Source organism: Globicephala melas, chromosome 9 (genome assembly GCF_963455315.2).
Source record: "Globicephala melas chromosome 9, mGloMel1.2, whole genome shotgun sequence".
In the NCBI taxonomy this organism is placed as follows: domain Eukaryota; kingdom Metazoa; phylum Chordata; class Mammalia; order Artiodactyla; family Delphinidae; genus Globicephala; species Globicephala melas.
In genome coordinates, this window is record NC_083322.1 from 11,662,829 (window position 1) to 11,678,131 (window position 15,303).

Here is a 15,303-nt window from a genome sequence, read left to right on the forward strand (position 1 = left end):
ATAGAATGCTACTCCAGCTTTCTTTTGGCTTCCACTGGCATGGAATATCTTTTTCCATCTCCTCACTTTCAGTCTGTATGTGTCCCTAGGTCTGAAGTTGGTCTCTTGACAGCATATATATGGGTCTTGTTTTTGTATCCATTCAGCCAGTCTATATCTTTTGTTTGGGGCATTTAATCCATTTACATTCAAGGTTATTATCGATATGTATGTTCCTGTTACCATTTTCTTAATTGTTTTGTGTTTGTGTTTGTGTATCTTTTTCTTCTCTTGTGTTTCCCCCTTAGAGAAGTTTCTTTAGCCTTTGTTGTAAAGCTGGTTTGGTGCTGCTGAATTCTCTTAGCTTTTGTTTGTCTGAAAAGCTTTTGACTTCTCTATCAAATCTGAATGAGATCCTTGCTGGATAGAGTAATCTTGGTTGTAGGTTTTTCTCTTTCATCACTTTAAGCATATCCTGACACTCCCTTCTGGCCTGCAGAGTTTCCACTGAAAAATCAGCTGATAACCTTATGGGGATTCCTTTGTATGTTATTTTTTGTTTTTCTCTTGCTGCTCTTAATATTTTTTCTTTGAATTTAATTTTTGTTAGTTTGATTAATATGTATCTTGGTGTGTTTTTCCTAGGGTTTATCCTGTATGGGACTCTCTGTGCTTCCTGGACTTGGGTGACTATTTGCTTTCCCACATTAGGGAAGTTTTCCACTATAATCTCTTCAGATATTTTCTCAGACCCTTTCTTTTTCTCTTCTTCTTCTGGAACCCCTATAATTCAAATATTGGTGTGTATACTGTTGCCCCAGAGGTCTCTGAGATTGTCCTCAATTCTTTTCATTCTTTTTTCTTTATTCTCCTCCTCGGCAGTTATTTCTACCATTTTGTCTTCCAGCTCATTTATTCGTTCTTCTGCCTCAGTTATTCTGTTACTGATTCCTTCTAGTGTATTTTTCGTTTCAGTTATTGTGTTGTTCATCTCTGTTTGTTTGTTCTTTAGTTCTTCTAGATCTTTGTTAAACATTTCTTGTATTTTCTCAGTCCATGTTTTTCCATTCTGTTTCTGAGATTCTGGATCATCTTTACTATCATTACTCTGAATTTTTTTTCAGGTAGATTGCCTATTTCCTCTTCATTTATTTAGTCTTGTAGGTTTTTACCTTGCTCCTTCATCTGTAACATTTTTTTGCAGTCTCATTTTTTTTTTTTTTTTTTTTTTTAACGAGTGGTATTGTTTTCCTGTTTTACTGGTTGTTTGGCATGACGCTTCCAACACTGGAGTTTATAGGCTATTGGGTAGAGCTGGGTCTTGGTGCTGAGATGAGGAATTCTGTGAGACCTCACTCCGATGAATATTCCCTGGGGTCTGAGGTTCTCTGTTAGTCCAGTGGTTCAGATTTGGAGCTCCCACCTCAGGAGTGAACTCTAGGCTCACAAATCAAGATCCCGCAAGCCGTGTGGGGTGGCAAAAAGAGAAAAAGGTAAAAAATAAAATTAGACTACAAAACTAACAGATATGTTAGAAAGAATGTAAAAATAAAAATAGAGATGAATCAACAACTGGAAGGTACATCAGTACCACAGTAGTAAAAAAGAGGAGGGAAAAGGAAAAAAAATAAAAATGGTGGCAGGGGGAAGGCCTTGGCTGTGGAGAGTTGGGCCTAAGCAAGGGCGAGGTTTGGGTGATGGGCGGGGCCAATGCTCAGGACCCAGTAGGATGGAAAAGGCCCTGGGGCCTGTGGAGGGTGGGGCTTAGGCTCAAGGAACAGAAGGGGCCCAGGCATGCCCCCCACCCCGGGTCTCAGAGGGCAGGGGCCCTCACCTCGGAGCCTAGCAGGCTTCCTGGGCTCAAATGGGTGGGGCAAAGCCCTCTCCTCCTCTCCTGCTCCTCCAGTCTTGGGTCTGGGAGGCCCCCTCTCTGCCTCTCCTGATCTCCCCGGCCTCCCTACTATGCCTCCAAGACCAGTGCGGCCAGAGCGGGGTGGGGAAGGGGAGGCCTTGGAGGGCAGGGAACTGGCGTGGGAGTTCAGCAGGCTCCCGTGCCTGAGTGGGAGGGGCAATCACCCTCTGCTCCTCTCCCACTCCTCCCAGAGGGCCCCTCCCGCCTGCCTCTCCTGATCTCCCTGGCCTCAGGGGCCCCGATCTTGTCTGGCCTCCACTTCTCCTCCCCCCTCGGTCCCCCTGCATCCTACTGGTTCACTCTGGGGTTCCTCCCATTTCTTTGGGGGTCAGAGTCTCCCACCAGCGGCCGGCAGGCGCCCTAGTTGTGGGGAGACACTAACTCCACATCTTCCCACACTGCCATCTTAGTTTTATAGTTTTAAGTTCTATATTTGGGTCTGTGATCAATTTGGGGTTAGCTTTTGTGAAGAGTATAAGGCCTACATCTAGATTTTTTTTTTTCGCCTCTGGATATACACTAGTTCCAACATGATTTGTTGAAAAGACTCTCTACTATACAGCACAGGGAACTCTGCTTAATATTCTATAATAACCTAAATGGGAAAAGAATTTGAAAAAGAACAGATACTTGTATACGTATAACTGAATCACTTTGCTGTACACCTGAAACTAACACAACACTGTTAATCAACTATATTCCAATATAAAATAAAAATTAAAAAAAAGAAAAGAGTCTCTTGCTACATTCTGTTGCCTTTGCTCCTTTGTCAAACATCAATTGACTATACTTATGTGAGTCTATTTCTGGGCTGTTTTCTGTTCCATTGATTTGTCTATTCTTTCCCCAATATCACATAGTCTTAATTATTCTATCAGTATAGTAAATCTTGAAATTGAATTGTGTCAATCCTCTAACTTTGTTCTTTTCCTTCAATATCGTGTTGGTGAGTCTTTTGCTTCTCCATATAAATTTAAAATCAGTTTGTCAATCCACAAATAACTTGCTGGAATTTCGATTGAAATTGCACTGAATCTATGGATCAGTTGGAAAGAAATGACATCTTGACAATATTGAGATTTCCTATCCATGAACAATAAATATTTTTCCATTTATTTAGTTTGATTTTGTTCATCAAAGTTTTGTAGTTTCCCTCATATAGATCTTATACATATTTTGTTCTATTTATACCTAGGTATTTATTTGGGGGGGGTACTGATGTAAGTGTTACTGTGTTTTTAATTCCAAATTCCACTTGTCCATTGATAGAGTTTGATGCTGGTTTGATTACTGTAGCTTTGTAATATATTTTGAAATCAGGAAGTATGATGCCTCTAGCTTAGTTGTTCTTTCTCAAGATTACTATGGTATTCTGGGTCTTTTGTAGTTCCATATGAAATTTAGGATTGTTTGTTCTATTTCTGTAAAAAATGTCATTGGAATTTTGATAGAGATTGTATCTAATCTGTAGATTGCAGACTATCATGAGAATAGCCATGTTCATTCCAGGGATGCTGTTTCTAGATGAAGAAAAACATCTAATTCTCAAGGTGCTCTTGAGATTTGTATAAGAGAAGATAGAGTTTTCTTCCCAGCTTTGAGTCACCATTGATTATCTGGACCTTGAAGCAGCAGTGCATGTGCCCAGAGTCTTACAAAGACAAATACTCTTAAAATCACTTGTTTGTTTGCAGAGCAGTTACCTGACCTCTTCTGCCATGCTCTGTATCATAAGAATCTAAGTTTCCCAAGGCCCCCTCCTCTGTGAATTCTAGGAAAATTCAGCCAAGAGGAAGAGGGTGGAAGTGGAGATAAAGCCAGGGTATTTATCCTTCTCTGTCTGCTTCAGCTGGCCCTTCAGTGCCACCTGTATCTCCTCTGTGGCTACAGCTCCCCCTGGACAGCTCTGTCTCCTATGGTCCAAGCTTGCTGAGCAGATCCAATATGGCTCCATCTTTGCTGGGTGGCCCCAACTCCAGGTCTCTGGTAACATTCTATCCTTTGTTCCCCCAGCCTTAAGGATTGTAGTAGCTTCTTGATGGTAATTTTGGGGTGGTCTCATTGTCCCCCCACCTGTTCTTCCATCATCTGTGTATCCAATTACATGTATCATATTTCCTCTGTCTGAAATATCTACAGTGGTTTCTGTTTTCCTGGGAGGACTCCAACTCTTAAAGGCTCTCATAAAAATAATGCCACGTTGAACAGTTTGAACAAGGACACCTAGGTCTCTGGGTGAAACAGAAAGCAGTATAGAAATAACATAAGAGATATAAAATCTACTTCCTCTTTTCACATTATGTTAGTTGTTAAGTATAGGGTTGCCCTGTGACACAACCATATGGAAAACCATTCACATTCTAGTCCATGTAATTGGCAGTCCTTAGAGTTGTGCAGTTCACAACATGGTCATCTGTACCTAACAAACTTTGGTGGGTAGATATTGCCCAAAGCTCATTTTTATTGGTTAGTGACATCTAGTTATTTGTAGGACTGGAGTCAACTCTAAGACATAGAAAGAAAGAAAAACAACAACCCACAGTAGCCTAAATAAAACAGTAATTTTCTCACATATAAAAGTCTGTAGGGATGTAGTTCAGGGCTGGTATAGATGCTCATCTCCACAAAGTCCCTAGCCACCTAGACCCTGGATTCCTTCTAGCTCACCAATCTGCCATCTCTCAAGTGTGAACCTCATTCTTATTATCCGTGAGGCATATGCCTTCCAGACAGCAGAATGGAAGAAAGGGCCAAAAAAAGTAGGGGGAGGGGGCACAGGTAGGCAATGGGAAAATGCCAGATATCCCCTAAGGGAGATTTCAAATAGGTACCACATGGCACTCCTACTTAGATACCTTTGGCCAGAACTTTCAGAAGTGAGGGTTGGGTGGACCTAGGTTTTTCCTTCTCTGGTTTCTGCTTATCTTTACGGGGGAAACAGAGAAACAGTTCCCATAAGTTGATGTTGATGCTCTGGCCTTAAGTCTAGAGCGACTTCTAAGGCCCCCAGAGAAGGAAGAAATAGAGACTAAATCAGAAACCTAGACTCACAGGCTTTGAGTACTAGATTTTACAGATATGGGACATTAGGTAAAAATCACATAACTAGTTAATGAGAAATGTTGGACTGAAAGCTGGGTCTTCTGATTCCTAGTTCAGTGATCTTTTCATGATATGTCATCTCTTGGGGAAGACTGTTCTTTCTTTTCCCTGTGGCATATTACATAGCTGCAAATTCTTGGCAGTTCCTCTCCTCAGGTGGTGGAGTTTATTTTTCTATTCCTTGAGTCTGGTCTGGCTTTGAGACTTGCATTGATCAAGAGAATATGGCAGAAGTGATGTTGTATGAATTTCAAGCCTAGGCCTCCAGAGATTTTCAGCTTCCACTCTTGCTTTCTTGGAATCCAGTTGCCATTGGAATGAGCCTGAGCTAGCCTCTGGAGGGGCCCCATGAATGAGATGCCCTGGCTAACAATCCCAGCCAACCACCAAACAGGGAGGGAGGCCATCCTGGACTAGGCAGCCCTGAGCTGCCATTTGAAACCAAACGTATAAACGAGTGCAGCTGACACTCCAACTACCTAATTTGCCAAGCCATAGAATGGAGAGACAATCCATTTTTTTTTAAGGCACCAGATTTGGGAGTTGTTTATTATAGAGCAATACTGGTACACTTCCTAACAGGTCAGTCATATTTTTTGTGTTTTTTAAGGGTTTCACAAAGGGAGACCACACAATGTGTTCCATTCTCTTTTTTTCTGTTCTTCCAAATGGGGAAATTATTGTTCACCAATCCTTTATGCAAAACAGAATACTTACTGAACGTTAAACAGGACCAATCCATGCTAAATGTTTTATAACATTAGTATTTTTAAGATAGACTTACTTGAAATAATGCAAAGTATAATTCTCTCAATTTTCAAATGATGAGAAAAGTCAAGTTCCTTATCCTTTGTCATGCAGTTAATGCAGTTGGTTTAATAACGGAACTAGACTCAGCAAGGCATGAGCAAAATTGTCTTTATTCTTTCTTACAACTATTCCCACAAAACCTGCTCCAGCAGCTTATTCATCACCACTGGGTGAAATCTTGGGGAAGTCCAGTAGCTTTCCAGTTACTTTAGGTAATAACAGAATCTCCAATCATTTCTAGGTAATAATGAGGGCGGTCTGGTCTACCACCAAAACTCTGAATTTTTGTTGCTTTCAAAATTTTTCCCCTTCCCCAGTTTGCACTTGTCTCAGGCTTGACGGCTGCAATAGGAAATGCAGGTCATGGTCAGCATCTCTCCTTCTCCACCGATCTCCTTTCTAACTTGCAATTGCAGTTTTGGTTCCTTCCAGGTTGATGCTTGGGAACGGAGGAGAAGTAAGAGATGGAAAAGGATTCACTTTTAATCTGATTCGGAGCCCTCTAGATGAGGCTGATATCCAAAGTTGTCTCTCTTATGGATTCTGTTGTGGGCTCTTCAGAGTTATTCTCACTAGAAACATCTGCCTCAGGACCTCCAAATGGAATTACGCTTCTCCTGGCTTGCCCTTCATAAATTTGCCTTCATTTTTTCTTCCAGCCTCTTCCTTCTGGGTGGCCTCTCTTCCGGTAGGAAGCCCTGCAGCATGTACATTTCACGTCAGCTCCTGGCCAGCTCCTTTCCATGGGATCCACAGAGCACAGATGGTGTACTGAATGCACGCATCTGTAGCGGTGCATCTTGTGTCTACGGCAGCGTGCTTTGCTGTGCAGGTACCCAGCCACACTCTCTTGTCTTTATAATTTTCAGGCATAAGTCATTGGCTACTTCCTGGTATCTCAAGTTCTGCAAATCATTCTCTTGAACCTCCTTATTAGGCTCAAACTGAGTGGTAAACACGATTCATGGTGAGGTGAGGGAAAGGAAAACCCACACTCTCCCCAAACTCTTTTTAAAGAAGACATTCTCCAGTGTCCTCAACCTCTCAGCAAATTCTTAGCCTTGTCTGATATTCCATCGAGATCTGAGACAAACTAAAAGTAGAAAAACCAGGTTCAGAATCATTTATTCTTTACTGCACAGATGAACTGATACTATTGTATTGCTTTTGGAAACTCTGAAACAATATAAACAAACACATGCAAGTGATGATAGCTATCATTTGTTCTTGGCCTACAATTTGCAAGGCAGTGTACAAAACACGGCTTCCTTTACTAAGTCCTTATGCTAATCTGTCATAGAAGGTATGATGATTTTGTTTTATAGAAATTAGCGGTACGGGTTCATTAAGAGATTTTCCCCAACATCACATGACTGTATTTGGTAGAACCCAGATTCAAATTAACTCCAGCCTGTCTAGAGCTAAAATGTCTGCTTTATGCTAGATCACATCATTTCTATTGGAAAATATACTGAATATATTTACTGAGGCTATCAGATGAAGAATGGTAGAACCAAGACTGAAAAAGGTGGGTGGAGGAGGTTGGACCACAGGAAAGATGTGGCCCATTGAGATGTCAACCCCACTGATTGCCCTGCTGCTGGGAAGGAAAAAGGGAGAGAAGACCAAAACACTCTGTCTTAATAGTTCCAGGAAGAGGTAGACCTTTGAAAATAAAGGATACAGAAAATTACAATCCAGGAAACGATATTTCTGAGATGATGCTCTATGTGTGCATATGTGCATGTGTTTAAATAGAAGTAAGCGAATGAATTGAATTTTAGGGGGAAAAAAAGGAAAAGAAAGAGTAAATGGAATAGCATCCCAGGTGGAGATATGACTGTGATTCTCAATTCCAGTGCAGAGTAAACTTCCCCTGTTGGGTGACAATACAATTAATCAACAGCTAATGAATGATATGGGTAGCAGATGCTCTAACTTAAGAATCAGGGCATCAGGAAAAAAGATGTGGTATATATGTACACAATTGGGTATTGCTCAGCCATAAAAAAAGAATGAAATCTTGCCATTTGTGACAATATGGATGGACCTACAGTGTATTATGCTGAGTGAAATAAATTCGATAGAGAAAGACAAATACTGTATGATGTCACCTATATGTGGGATCTAAAAAAAACACAAATGAACAAACATTATGAAACTGAAACAGAGTTATAGATACAGAGAATAAACAGGTGGTTGCCTGAGGGGAGGGGGATGGGAGGAGGAAAAAGATAGGTGAGGGAGATTAAAACGTACAAACTTCCAGTTGCAAAATAAATGAGTCATGCATATGAAATGTACAGTATGGGGATATAGTCAATAACTATGTAATGTCTTTGCACAGTGACAGATGGGAACTACACTTATCGTGGTAATCATTTTGAAATGTACAGAAATATTGAATCACTATGTTGTAGAACAGGAACTAACATAGTGTTGTAGGTCAATTATGCTTCAAAAACAAAGTCATTTAAAAAGAGATTGCAGGAGGAGCTTCAAGATGGCAGAAGAGTAAGACACGGAGATCACCTTCCTCCCCACAGATACATCAGAAATACATCTACATGTGGAACAGCTCCTACAGAACACTTACTGAATGCTGGCAGAAGACCTCAGACCTCCCAAAGGGCAAGAAACTCCCCACATACCTGGGTAGGGCAAAAGAAAAAAGAATAAACAGAGACAAAAGAATAGAGACGGGACCTGCACCAGTGGGAGGGAGCTGTGAAGGAGGAAAGGTTTCCACACACTAGAAGCCCCTTCGCGGGCAGAGATGGGGGGTGGCGGAGGGGGAAGCTTTGGAGCCACGGAGGAGAGCACAGCCACAGGGGTGTGGAGGGCAAAGTGGAGACATTCCCGCACAGAGGATCGGTGCTGACCAGCACTCACCAGCCTGAGAGGCTTGTCTGCTCACCCGCCGGGGCAGGCAGGGCTGGGAGCTGAGGCTCGGGCTTCGGTCTTAATCTTAAATGTAAATGGATTAAATGCTCCAACCAAAAGACATAGACTGGCTGAATAGATACAAAAACAAGACCCATATATATGCTATCTACAAGAGATCTACTTCAGACCTAGGGACACATACAGACTGAAAGTGAGGGGAAGGCAAAAGAAATTGCATGCAAATGGAAACCAAAAGAAAGCTGGAGTAGCAATTCTCATCAGACAAAAAAGACTTCAAAATAAAAACTATTACAAGAGACAAAGAAGGACACTACATAATGATCAAGGGATCAATACAAGAAGAATGTATAACAATTTAGATAATTTTGCACCCAACATAAGAGCACCTCAGTATAAAAGGCAAATGCTAACAACCATAAAACGGGAGATTAACAGGAACATGATAACAGTGGGGGACTTTAACACCCCACTTTCACAAATGGATAGATTATCCAAAATGAAAATAAATAAGGAAACACAAGCTTTAAATGATACATTAAACAAGATGGACTTAATTGATATTTATAGGACATTCCATCCACAAACAACAGAATACACTTTCTTCTCAAGTGCTCATGGAACATATCTTGGGTAACAAATCAAGCCTTGGTAAATTTGAGAAAATTGAAATCATATCAAGTATCTTTTCTGACCACAACGCTATGACACTAGATATCAATTACAGGAAAATATCTGTAAAAAATACAAACACGTGGAAGCTAAACAATACATTACTTAATAACCACGAGATCACTGAAGAAATCCAAGAAGGAATTAAAAAATACATAGAAACAAATGACAGTGAAAACACGACAACCGAAAACCTATGGGATGTGGCAAAAGCAGTTCTAAGCAGGAAGTTTAGAGCAATACAGTCCTACCTTAAGAAGCAAGAAACATCTCAAATAAACAAGCTAACCTTACAGCTAAAACAATTAGAGAAGGAAGAACAAAAAAAACCCAAAGTTAGCAGAAGGAAAGAAATCATAAAGATCAGATCAGAAGTAAATGAAAATGAAATGAAGGAAACGATAGCAAAGATCAATAAAACTAAAAGCTTGTTCTTTGAGATGATAAACAAAATTGATAAACCATTAGCCAGACTCATCAAGAAAAAAAGGGAGAAAACTCAAATCAATAGAATTAGAAATGAAAAAAGGAGAAGTAACAACTGGCACTGCAGAAATACAGAGAATCATGAGAGATTACTACAAGCAACTCTGTGCCAATAAAATGGACAACCTGGAAGAAATGGACAAATTCTTAGGAAAGCACAACCTTCCAAGACTAAACCAGGAAGAAATAGAAAATATGAACAGACCAATCACAAGCACTGAACTTAAAACTGTGATTAAAAATCTTCCAACAAACAAAATCCCAGGACCAGCTGGCTTCACAGGTGAATTCTACCAAACATTTAGAGAAGAGATAACACCTATCCTTCTCAAACTCTTCCAGAATATAGCAGAGGGAGGAACACTCCCAAACTCATTCTACAAGGCCACCATCTCCCTCATACCAAAACCAGACAAAGATGTCACAAAAAAACAAAACTACAGACCAATATCTGTGATGAACATAGATGCAAAAATCCTCAACATAATACTAGCAAACAAAATCCAACAGCAAATTAAAAGAATCATACACCATGATCAAGTGGGGTTTATCCCAGGAATGCAAGGTTTCTTCAGTATATGCAAATCAATCAATGTGATGCACCATATTAACAAATTGAAGGAGAAAAACCATATGATCATCTCAATAGATGCAGAGAAAGCTTTTGACAAAATTCAGCACCTCTTTATGATAAAAAACCCTCCAGAAAGTAGGCACAGACGGAACTTACCTCAACATAATAAAGGCCATATATGACAAACCCACAGCCAACATCATCCTCAATGGTGAAAAACTGAAACCATTTCCACTAAGATCAGGAAGAAGACAAGGTTGCCCACTCTCACCACTCTTATTCAACATAGTTTTGGAAGTTTTAGCCACAGCAATCAGAGAAGAAAAAGAAATAAAAGGAATCCAAATCGGAAAAGCAGAAGTAAAGCTGTCACTGTTTGCAGATGACATGATACTATACATAGAGAATCCTAAAGATGCTACCAGAAAACTACTAGAGCTAATCAATGAATTTGGTAAAGTAGCAGGATACAAAATTAATGCACAGAAATCTCTTGCATTCCTATACACAAATAATGAAAAATCTGGAAATGAAATTAAGAAAACACTCCCATTTACCATTGCAGCAAAAAGAATAAAATACCTAGGAATAAACCTACCTAAGGAGACAAAAGACCTGTATGCAGAAAATTATAAGACACTGATGAAAGAAATTAAAGATGATACAAATAGATGGAGAGATATACCATGTTCTTGGATTGGAAGAATCAACATTGTGAAAATGACTCTACTACCCAAAGCAATCTACAGATTCAATGCAATCCCTATCAAACTACCAATGGCATTTTTCACAGAACTAGAACAAAAAATTTCACAATTTGTATGAAAACACAAAAGACCCCTAATAGCCAAAGCAATCTTGAGAAAGAAAAACAGAGCTGGAGGAATCAGGCTCCTGTACTTCAGACTATACTACAAAGCTACAGTAATGAAGACAGTATGGTACTGGCGCGAAACCAGAAATATAAATCAATGGAACAGGATAGAAAGCCCAGAGATAAACCCATGCACATATGGTCACCTTATCTTTGATAAAGGAGGCAAGAATATACAGTGGAGAAAACACAGCCTCTTCAATAAGTGGTGCTGGGAATACTGGACAGCTACATGTAAAAGAAAGAAATTAGAACACTCCCTAACACCATACACAAAAATAAACTCAAAATGGATTAAAGACCTAAATGTAAGGCCAGACACTATCAAACTCTTAGAGAAAGACATAGGCAAAATACTGTATGACATAAATCACAGCAAGATCCTTTTTGACCCACTTCCTAGAGAAATGGAAATAAAAAAAAAAAACAAATGGGACCTAATGAAACTTAAAAGCTTTTGCACAGCAAAGGAAACCATAAACAAGACCAAAAGACAACCCTCAGAATGGGAGAAAATATTTGCAAATAAAGCAACTGACAAGGGATTAATCTTCAAAATGTACAAGCAGCTCAGGCAGCTCAATATCAAAAAAACAAACAACCCAATCCAAAAATGGGCAGAAGACCTAAATAGACATTTCTCCAAAGAAGATATACAGATTGCCAACAAGCACATGAGAGAATGCTCAACATCACTAATCATTAGAGAAATGCAAATGAAAACTACACGATATCATCTCACAGCGGTCAGAATGGCCATCATCAAAAAATCTACAAACAGTAAATGCTGGAGAGGGTGTGGAGAAAAGGGAACCCTCGTACACTGTTGGTGGGAATGTAAATTGATACAGCCACTATGGAGAACAGTATGGAGGTTCCTTAAAAAAACTAAAAATAGAACTACCATACGACCCAGCAATCCCACTACTGGGCATATACCCTGAGAAAACCATAATTGAAAAAAGTCATGTACCACAATGTTCATTGCAGCTCTGCTTACAATAGCCAGGATATGGAAGCAAGCTAATTGTCTATCGACAGATGAATGGATAAGGAAGATGTGGCACATATGTACAATGGAATATTACTCAGCCATAAAAAGAAACGAAATTGAGTTGTTTGCAGTGAGGTGGATAGACCTAGAGTCTGTCATACAGTGTGAAGTGAGTCAGAGGAAAACAAATACCGTATGCTAACACATATATATGGAATCTAAAAAATAAAAGGTCATGAAGAACCTATGGGCAAGACGGGAATAAAGACGCAGACCTACTAGACAATGGACTTGAGGACATGGGGAGGGGGAAGGGTAAGCTGGGACAAAGTGAGAGAGTGGCATAGACATATATTCACTACCAAATGTAAAATAGATAGCTAGTAGGAGGCAGTCGCTTAGCACAGGGAGATGAGCTTTGTGCTTTGTGACCACCTAGAGGGGTGGGATAGGGAGGGTGGGAGGGAGACGCAAGAGGGAAGAGATATGAGAATATATGTATATGTATAGCTAATTCACTTTGTTATAAAGCAGAAACTAACACACCATTGTAAAGCAATTATACTCCAATAAAGATGTTAAGAAAAAAAAAAGAGATTGGGTTTGTGGTTACCGGAGGCGGGGGTGGGGGCGTGGGGGAGGGAAAATTGGAGGAAGGCAGTCAAAAGGTGCAAACTTCCAGTTATAAGATAACTAGGGATGTGATGTACAACACGATAAATATGATTAACACGGTTGTATATTACATAAAATGCAGTATTTGAAAGTTGTTGGGAGAATCAATCCTAACAGTTCTCATCACGAGGAAAAATTTTGTTTCCTTATTTCTTTAAATTTGTATCTATATGAGATACAAAATTAAAGAAATAAGATACTGAACTTACTGTGATAATCGTTTCATGATGTATTTCAGTCAAATCATTACGCCGTACACCCTAAACTTGTATAGTGTTGTATGTCAGTTATATCTCGATAAAACTGGAAGAAAAACGAAAACAAAACTGAATCCGGGCATCAGGCCAGGCAAAGGTGATTCTTTGGACATCAAAGAGAACACACACAGCTAGCTGATCGCTATCTATGCAGATTTCCCCAGGCTCTGAAGTTAGATATTCTTTTGTGTTGTCCCAGCCTATCAATAAGTAATGTTGTGGTTGGACCAGCTCTTGTGGTTCTTATTATGATGTAATAATGTTTAGCATCTTTATTGCTAAAGATGGCCTTTAGCAATAGCCATCAGGAAGCTCTGAAAAACATAACGTTTTATTACTTACAAGACCTGGAAATTGCACGCACACCCAGGGCCACACAGCAAGGTCGAGGCTAGAGAGAGAGAACGCAAGGCCCTGGGGTTCTGCTTTTATTGGGGTTGAGGGTGAGGACCTAGGGTTTTGTGGCTCGCTCTTTGTTGGTGAATTTAAAACATAAGAGCAGGAATTTAAAGCACGGGAAGAGGAAAAAAACAAGTAGCCCAAATGGTGGGTTACTGAAATCAACCAGGATCTCTAATACAAAGCAGCCTCAGTGGGGGAGGCAGCCTGGCCCTTTATCTACGGCTGGTGATATTTGGCTTTGAAGTGGACGCCTCTTTGAAATGGACCCCTGGCAATCTAAGCTTAAGTCAGGCACCTGCATTACAAAAAAAGAAAAAAAACGAAAAACCACCTGTCAGGGCTTACCTACGGATACTCTTTTCTGGAGCCTAGTTTCCTTGCCAACCCCTGGCGGCTTCATTCTGTCTCTGGTTCTTGAACTCAACACATCTTACCAATGACTTAGCCTTGATTTTGGAGTTTTTCTATTCATGGTTTCCAAAAGACTTCCACCACCTGTAATCCCCATGTATGGTCCACCTGGGGTATTATCCAGCCAGTGTTGGAGATTGAGAATAAACTCTGTGGGGTGGAGCTGGATTATAGGACCTTTCCTGATTCTGCAGGGAATTGAAGTTCCAAGGCATGAGTGTAAGCCAGAATCCTCACAGTGTGTACAAACTTACATCTACGTAAAGAAGCTCAGGCGTCAGCTGTGAAGGATGTGTGCTAGGCCTAAAAGAGGGGACAGAGCCGAGAGTGAGCAGGAGAACCAGGAAGAAATTAAGTGGTCAAGTTCAATATTAAATTGATAAGAGTTTTGGAAAAAATTTTTTCTGCAAAACTAGGGTGGTGTTATGACATTTGCATGAGTGGACAGGCTGGTGTAAAGGTTCATAGATGAGGGGATGCCACATTGCCACATGTCCTGAGATGCCCTGCGGCGCCTGAGGGCAGATGAAACAAAGGCCACCATTTGTGTGACGTAAAGATCTGTGGGATTTCCTCACATAGAAGGCTGAACCATTGGGGTTCCTGCCATTTCTTTTCTGTATAGATTTTTGCTGATCTCACCTAGGGTGCTAATATTTCTGCTACCACACAGGTGAACCAAACCCCTCACACTAGCTGGAGAGTATGTAAGGTTTTCAGTGACGTAGGTGCGATGGTTTGGATTCATTATTTAGCAAATAATCACTACTCTTCCCCTCCTATGAGGAAAGTATTCTTCTCCTGGTCCATTGATGTTGGCTTCAGCCATGTGATTAACTTTGACCGATGGAACACTGGTAAACATGGTTAAAAACTGAGTCTTAATTACTTGCATGGTTTGGCTTCAGTCTTGCGCTCTGGTGATTCTTTATGGGAAAACATGACTTGCTTAGCTTCTGCCCCTTCAGCCTGGACCCTGGAAGAAACACACATGCGACAGACCTGCAGGAACCTAATGCCTAGATCCAGGCCCACCCAGATGCAGCCCAAAGCACAAACGAACACAGCTTACATCAGTGGAACAGCTGGCGACACACAGATCTTTGATCGTGAGAATAAATGCTTGTTTTTGCAACCACTGAGTTTTGAGTGATACGTTACGAGGCGTTATTATGGCATTATTTGACGAAGACAGTAGACTTGGCAAGAGTTTATGCAAATTCTTTTTGAGGACACATACATTGAATTGAT

The 15,303-nt window shown here is 40.4% G+C and overlaps 1 protein-coding gene across 1 annotated transcript in view; it reads left to right on the forward strand.

The window, feature by feature from the left end:
• The window catches only part of KEL (Kell metallo-endopeptidase (Kell blood group)), a 199,178-nt gene that overhangs the window by 159,291 nt on the left and 24,584 nt on the right, over positions 1-15,303 (forward strand). Inside the window, exon 7 of the mRNA XM_030853678.2 lies at positions 6,463-6,635. Within this exon, the coding sequence (XP_030709538.2) occupies positions 6,463-6,635 (173 nt within the window). The remainder of the gene's footprint in view (positions 1-6,462; positions 6,636-15,303) is intronic.